Below are 7,990 nucleotides of genomic sequence, written 5' to 3'. Positions count from 1 at the left end.
CTCTGATAAGTTTGACAAAAGGGTGTGGGTGTAATGTTTGAGCCCACAGCACCCCATGAGCCTTGAGCACCGACCTTAGTTGCAAGTAGAGGAAGAATGATTTGCCGGGGAGATCATAAAACTCTTTTAGGTCCTGAAACGCTCGAAGGCCGTTTTTATCATACTGTATATATCCCCCAGAGTATGAACTCCCCTCCTCTCCCATTGAGGAATATGTTAAGTAACTTTGTGGCTGAATGGGAGGGGTCTTTCATAAAAATGTGTAAGTTATCCGCATAAAGAGCAATTTTGTGTGGTGTATCATTGATTATTATAGGGGCGATTTCTTCTGTTTGCCTAATAAATTGGGCTAATGGTTTGAGGGAAAGCGCGAATAGTCCGGGGCTCAGAAGACCTAGAGACCGGGAAGAGTGTGGAGTATTTTGTGGAGTCATTATCATTGCTGACGGTGAGGCATAGAGCACTTTAATCCTATCGCTGCTGGCGGGACAAAACCTCCTAACTCCATATATATATTTTTTTTTGTATCAACTCAGTAGATCGTCCTCCATGTGTGTGTGGTTTTACAAAGTCTACACAATGGGAAAGCATTAAACCAATCATCTGTCTAAACCTCATAACTATTCGCCCTCAAATCTGTGTTAGTTTTTTTCATCTGCTGAAAAGTTGGGTTTTTGGAGTTATGAGGTTTTGTCCCGCCAGCAGCAATATGTATAAATTCCTTTCCAAGTCCCATAGCCTCCAGTACCGTCCAAAGATATAACCACTCTAGTCTATCGAATGCCTTCATGGCATCTAAAGACAGAACCATGGCCGGAGTTATATTGTCCTTACTGTTGTCAATTACATGTAATAATCTTCTGAGATTATCTGCGGCTAAGCGTCCCAGAATAAATCCGGTTTGATCACAGTGTACCAGCACCGTCATACTTCTGTAGACATCGGCTAGTTCTTTGGCAAACATTTTAAGATTGGCCCAGAGAAGACTCAGGGGCCTATAACTGCCACAATCATTGCGGCCCTTGTCCTTTTTGAGTAGTAAAGAAATTAAAGCCATATTTACATCTCTCAAGAATCCCCCCTGTTCAATGGCATGTTCAATCATCTCGAGCAACAATGGGCCCAACTGGTCCGAGAATGCCAAATATAATTCAGGTGGAATCCCATCCCAGCCTGGTGCCTTACCCCTCTGCATCTCAACAATTGTCTCTCTGAGTTCTATAAGAGTAATTGGTCTCCCCAATTCCCGGCCTCCTCCTTGGATAACTTTGGTATTTTAAGCCCTCCAACAAATGTTACAAATTTGGAATGATCAAAGTTGACCTCTGAGCTATACAGTTGTGAATAAAATTCTCTAAAAGTGTCATTGATCTTTTTTGAGTCAGTAGTAACTACTCCTTGTTGTGTCCTGATTGAAGGGATATCCGAAAATGTATCATATGCGCAAATTTTCATTGCCAGTAAATGGCTGGGTCTAGAACCATGAAAGTAATAATTTTGTCTCGTCCTATGTATTAAAAGAAGTATGGAGTTTATTTATTTTTTAACTACAGTATCATCCGTTTTGTATTCATTTGTTCATTGTAGTTAGTCTGCAGTGCAGCGTATACAGTAGGTCCGCGTATAGTGTTTCCAGATTTTCTAGTTTTTCTTTAACGAGATTTACGCAAGTTTGAAGCGAAAAGTGTGACATTTGATTTTCTTTTATTTTATTTGATTAGGGATCCCCATTAGCTGGTGCGATAGCAACCAGCTAGTCTTCCTGCCACACACAAAAAAACATACAAAAACAATCACTATTGCAAAAATAAAATTATTAAAAGTCAGTACACACAATGCATAATGAAACTACTGTAACAATTAAGATAGCTACAATTACATTAGTGTAAAACAAAAACAAATAATTACTTTACAGTGTTAAAAACAATTTAAAAACAATTTAAGATAATTTTTTAAAGTGAATCTACTGTAAATGCAGCAGAGGTTCCGAGGCAGGCCATTCCAAAGAGTTAATGCTCTAAAAATAAAATATCTCCCCAAAGCACTGGTTCTAAGACCTGGCAATTCAAGCTGCCCACTACTGGAACCTCTAGTACTAAAAACAATCTGATTATGTATAAAAACTGGAGTTTTACTGCTCATGACCAACTTGAACAGCACAAGTATATTAAAAGACAATCTATTTTTTTTCCCTCTGAATTCCGTACAGAAGTCTTAGTTTTTTAAAAGGATGAGTTAAAACGCCATCTGGGAGCTTTTGTGGATAGTTTGCCAAACGATGCTGTAAAAACAATCCCTTTGTGATCCGAGAGAGCTAAAGGAATCAGTGAAACATCGAAATTGTCAAACAAATTAGGAGATGAGAATAAGTAGTCAATCCTAGAGAAAGTTTTGAAAGAGTAGTCCTTTAAAGTGATTGATTATGCGCCATAGGTCAGTGAGCCCAGTATCATGGGCCCATGAATTGATAATGTTGAAACATTATTGCTTTCATATAGACAGATCAAATGTGCACACTGTAATACACAGTAAGCTACCTGGGCCCTGTTCCCCGTACCTGGTTCAACTAAGTCAATCAAGATGTCATTATCCAGATTCAGTTAACCCGATGTTTGAAGCCGGGATTTTCCTGTTCCTCGAAGGTGGATTCAGTCTCGTTGACTCAAGCCAGACTTGAGACCCAGGATAAGTGCGCGCGGCCGCTCCAGTTGAAAAGCCAGCACGTATCGATGGCAGAGATCCTGATTCTCTAGCGGCATTGATTGATTAATTGATTTAGAACTTTATTAACATATTGCAGTACGGCTCAATCGCCTCGCCGACAAGTTAAATGCGTTATCTATAGGCTAATTTTAAGTCCCTCATTACCTCAATCAATCAGATTATATTTCTTTAAACTTGCCTGCTGGATTGAATAATCAAATGAGATCTTGCTAGCGAAAATAATTAGTTGAACTGTTATACAGAATAACGATACGGCTCTCTTCCCATTGATTGATGTATGGTCGATCTTTTACTTATCTCCACTGTGGTCTAACGGGTTCTTCTTTTGACTTTCACGCAGACGACCGGGGTTCGAAACCCAGTCTTTTCCTTCTTTTTGCGATGTAGGAATAATTCAATTTGGTGCACGTTGAGAGCTATATAAAGAATAACATCCTCAATGCATGTAGATTTATAATATTTTAACTTACAACTAGTCTACTTTGGCGTATAATCATTAATATTATATTCCAAAATATTATATTGGAAACACGGGGATTCGAACACCGGTCGCTGGGTTGCCAGGATTGAGCACTACCGCTGGGCCACTGTGCCAGATGGGATAAATTCATTGTTTATACATTAATGAACGAGAGACCCGTGTTTAGAATATTCTTTATTTTGAATTAAGTTTTCTCTCTTTATCCTCATTCATTAATGTGACGTCAACGGCTCATTCAATTTCTCAAATCCGTCAAACAGCGCATCTCATCAGACATCTTAATCCCAGTTACAATTAAAATAACCACATAATGTGTACATCGCACCGAGCGAGCGCCACGGTATATATAACGTGCATTATTTAGGACAAAGTGAATTTAGTATCAGCATTTTGGGTCTATTTTACATTTCAAAAGCCCCCTCTGGAAGAATGGAGCACAAAAACGTAATTCAGAATGGTATAATGCAGATCGTAGACTGTGGGAATAATTTCAGGAAACGAGCTGTCACTTTCTTTGCGGGGGCGTGGCTGTGCTTCATCCGGCTAACTTGAACTTAAACTCTGCTTTCGACCAGGCTCAAACTTTTGGATCTGTTGTCATGGTGATTTGGACAATCCAGGTACGGGGAACCGGAAAGTCCGGCTTAAGTCAGACTTAACCGAAAGTTATCCGGCTAACTCAGTTATCCAGGTACGGGGAACGGGCCCTGGTGGTGCTAGCTTCCATTATAAGAAAAGTTAAATATTTGTTTGGTCACTTTGATAGTTTAAATTGGATTATACCATGGTATTATTTAAATACAAAAGTGGTACCATGGCAGTACCATGGTAAAGAATCTATAGTGTTATCGATCCTAATAAAGAGGAGTCTAACATCATTGCCTCTTACTACATAAAATACATTTTCAGAGGTATTTTTCATCCTCAGCAGATGACATTCAAAGCAACAAAGACTCTCTATGACAATATGATGGGCTCGTGTTTCTTGAGAATCATCCATCTTCCCTCAGTGTTGTTGTGGTCACCTCTCATGGCCAGAGGTAAAAGACAGCTTCCCTTCCTTGTACAAAGGTTCCTGTAAAGAGAACATCACCAAAATACTTTTAGAATATATACAGTATACTTTTTTTCGGTTAGACATTCATCTTCTAACCCCAATTTCTGTAAGTGTCTGTCTGTCTCTCTGTCTGTCTGTCTGTCTGTCTGTCTGTCTGTCTGTCTGTCTGTCTGTCTGTCTGTCTGTCTGTCTGTCTGTCTGTCTGTCTGTCTGTCTGTCTTTCTGTCTGTCTGTCTGTCTGTCTGTCTGTCTGTCTGTCTGTCTGTCTGCCTGTCTGTCTGTCTATCTATCTATCTATCTATCAATCCTATGTCCAAACAGTAGGAGGCATGGCTTACGGTCAGCTCCTCATCTTCATCGCTAACTTCCGCCCAGTCTTCCTCCTCCTGCTCGGTAGCATCGTATGTGTACATGGGAATCAGCCGGTGACGAAGATCGTCCAGTCTGGTGTGCAGAAGAACTAAGTGTGAACAAAGTGTCCTAACAAAGTGTTGTACACAAAATACAGTCATGAGTAGTCTGTCCACAAAGATATATATATATATATATATATATATATATATATATATATATATATATATATATATATATATATATATAAACGTACCTTATTCTCCTCCTGATATAAACAACCTGAAGACAAAGTGAATGTTCAGAGGCTGTTCAGAAACACAGATAGACATTACAGTAGAGTACAGCACGGACCACATGTGTTGGATAGATATGTGTAAAACGTATAGAAGCTCTTACCAGGGCCACCACGCATCCAATCAGTGTAAATCCTACAAAAGGGATGAGAATGTAGTACGCAGGGAGGGCACCTCTGGGGCTCGGAGGTGCCATGTTGGGGGTTGTAGTGTTGACATGCATGGCTTTGTGCTCCAGGCTCCAGCCCCCTTCTCTACACTCTTCCCCCTGCACTCCACCACTCAGTTGACACCCTTGTGACACATTTAGTGGAGCGCTGTGGTCTTCATTTGCACAGCACGGACATTGTGGGGGATCTGAGTCGCTGAAAGACAAATTGTATTGTTACGCAGAGTTCAACAGAGAGCACATTAGTTTTACCAATAACCAGTCTGAGTGGGAGAATCTAGTTATTTGGCATCTGAGTTCTCTGACTCTATTCAGCAGAACATACCTTAGAAATAAATTATCATAACCATTTGATGGTAATTTCAGTTCTAGCATGGTACTGAACATTTGATAAATAATTTACCACACTACTGCCATTGTAAATATCATGCCTCGCCATCATACCACTTTTATATACGTAAATACCAGCAATACCATCATTGAATTTGAACTAAGATTCCAGCGGTATTTCCATAATTGTTTGGTCATTAAATACCATGATACCATTTTGTGAGGGATACCACAGACAATGTAAATACATGATACTTCTTTGTGAGGGATACCAGTTACCACAGACAATGTAAATACGATACTTCTTTGTGAGGGATACCAGTTACCACAGACAATGTAAATACGATACTTATTTGTGAGGGATACCAGTTACCACAGACAATGTAAATACGATACTTCTTTGTGAGGGATACCAGTTACCACAGACAATGTAAATACATGATACTTCTTTGTGAGGGATACCAGTTACCACAGACAATGTAAATACATGATACTTCTTTGTGAGGGATACCAGTTACCACAGACAATGTAAATGCCATGCCAAACATTTCATAGCCAGCATTATAAGTTGATGAAACCTTACCGTATCATGAATCAGACGTGAAGTCTGCCTCTTTGTAGGAAACACAGACACACACGGCAGGCCTGGTGATGACATACAACCTGTACAATGGCATTCCTAAACAAGGTGGGAATGGGAGGTAGCCAGTCATACAGTCAGTCAGTCAGTCAGTCAGTCAGTCAGTCAGTCAGTCAGTCAGTCAGTCAGTCAGTCAGTCAGTCAGTCAGTCAGTCAGTCAGTCAGTCAGTTAGTTTGGTTTCTGAATGGGTTTACTTAAGAGACTAAATTAAATTGTTGTTATTTCAATTGTATCTCAAATAATTGAGTTCACTGACAAAAATGCATAATGTATGTAATGTGCTCCTAGTTAAATGTGATATATAGCATATTAAATACTCATGATATTCCTCTAATTGTTTCTACTAAGCCAAAGTAAATGTGTAATTCATTATGATCTATTAAATCAATTCTAAACTATACAATGTCAACACACACTCATGTATTGTTCTATTCCTTCCAGCAGAGGGAGTGTTGTTAAAGGTTAGAGAGGGAGGGAAAGGGGGCGGGGGACCTAGATCCCTTGGCCTGGAATAACCTTGGCTGTGACCAGTAGCTTAAAGTTAAGGTGAGAGTTAAGGTAAGGGATATGTTGACCAGTAGCCTGAAGTTAAGGTGAGTGTTAAGGTAAAGTAAGGGATAGGTTGACCAGTAGCCTAAAGTAAGGTAAGGGATAGGTTGCAGTAGCCTAAAGTAAGGTAAGGGATAGGTTGACCAGTAGCCTAAAGTAAGGTAAGGGATAGGTTGACCAGTAGCCTACAATTAAGGAGATAGTTAAGGTAAGGAATAGGTAGACCAGTAGCCTACATTTAGGGTGATGATTAAGATAAGGGATAGGTTGACCAGTAACCTGAAGTTAAGGTGAGTGTTAAGGTAAATAAGGGGTTGACTAGTAGCCTTACGGTAAGGTAAGGGATAGTTTGACCAGTAGCCTAAAGTTAAGGTGAGGGTTAAGGTAAGGTAAGCGATTTATAAACAATGTTTTGGGTGGAGCTCATTACGGGGTACAGCCTGTATGCAGGGTGTAAATCATTACGGGGTACAGCCAGCGGTGCGTTCCTGATATCAACTGTGATTGCACGCACGCTAATGACGCCACGTGCACGCGCGCTCCTACTACACACAGACTACAGACAGTGCCTAATTGCCTGAGTAGGGTCCAGCTGCAGCCTCGGAGATTGTTCCAGATTGGGCAACTTCCGCCCGCTCCCACGACATTTCTCCCGGGACAGGACAATGTGCGCTGATTGGCGGAAAGTACGGAAGTATCTCAAAGTACGTCTGACGTATCTCGAAGTACGTTTGACGTATCTCTACGTTAGCGAACGTTAATTGAACGTCAAAAGCCGATGCAGTTATTTAACACGCAGTGACGCAGCAATGGAGAAATGCAATTACAAGGTAAGCCTTATTATTACCTTGTATTCATAAGATAAGATAAATTCAGCAGCATGGGGAGGGGGAGGGGAGGTACAGGTAGTAGAAGACATAATTATAGTACAGTGGAGAAGTAAAAATAGAATAAAAAGGCAGTGTAAACAATATACAATATTATTAACTCTGGACATGTGCATATGAGCAACAAGGTGCGAGATGAGGGTATGTATATCAGTTATTTTGCCCTACAATAAATATAGTATGTATATCAGTTATTTTGCCCTACAATAAATATAGTTGGAATATATAATCTATAGTCTAAATCTAATCCTAAATTATCTAATTATCACGGTTGTGTTTGAACGCAATTCGAGATGACTTCTAATAAAGTGCTATATAAATAAAATGTATTATGTTGTCCTTTTGTATTGTTTCAGTGAGTTTGAGGAATTTGACCGGAGGATCAACAAGCAAATGAAGAAGGAGCTACTATATTTTCTTCTAAATTTCTCCAGGATACTAATGCTTGGGGATCAAACCATGTTGTTAGTGGTCTTAAAGTGTACGCCTTAAAGTAGTGGTAGAA

General features: G+C 39.9%; 1 protein-coding gene across 1 annotated transcript; it reads right to left on the bottom strand.

Annotated features, from left to right (window-relative positions):
* Nucleotides 1-1,687: 1,687 nt before the first annotated feature.
* Nucleotides 1,688-6,064, bottom strand: LOC311244664 (uncharacterized protein C3orf18 homolog). Its single transcript, XM_084334294.1, has 5 exons — nucleotides 5,992-6,064; nucleotides 5,013-5,274; nucleotides 4,870-4,895; nucleotides 4,601-4,706; nucleotides 1,688-4,280 (listed from the first exon to the last, which is right to left on the bottom strand). The coding sequence occupies exons 1-5, from the start codon at nucleotides 5,997-5,999 to the stop codon at nucleotides 4,227-4,229; spliced, it is 456 nt and encodes a 151-aa protein (XP_084190420.1). The 5' UTR covers nucleotides 6,000-6,064; the 3' UTR covers nucleotides 1,688-4,226.
* Between the last annotated feature and the right edge of the window lie 1,926 nt (nucleotides 6,065-7,990).

Source organism: Notolepis coatsorum (genome assembly GCF_963971535.1).
Source record: "Notolepis coatsorum genome assembly, chromosome: 18".
Classification (NCBI taxonomy): Eukaryota; Metazoa; Chordata; class Actinopteri; order Aulopiformes; family Paralepididae; genus Notolepis; species Notolepis coatsorum.
The sequence above is the reverse complement of the archived record's forward strand: the minus strand, read 5'-3'. Positions and strand labels throughout refer to the sequence as shown.

Coding starts and splice junctions, on each gene's coding strand:
- LOC311244664 (XM_084334294.1), bottom strand. Junction 4,896..5,012: donor TTGGATGCGTGGTGGCCCTG/GTAAGAGCTTCT, acceptor CTTTGTCTTCAG/GTTGTTTATATCAGGAGGAG. Junction 4,707..4,869: donor TATATCAGGAGGAGAATAAG/GTACGTTTATAT, acceptor TCTGCACACCAG/ACTGGACGATCTTCGTCACC.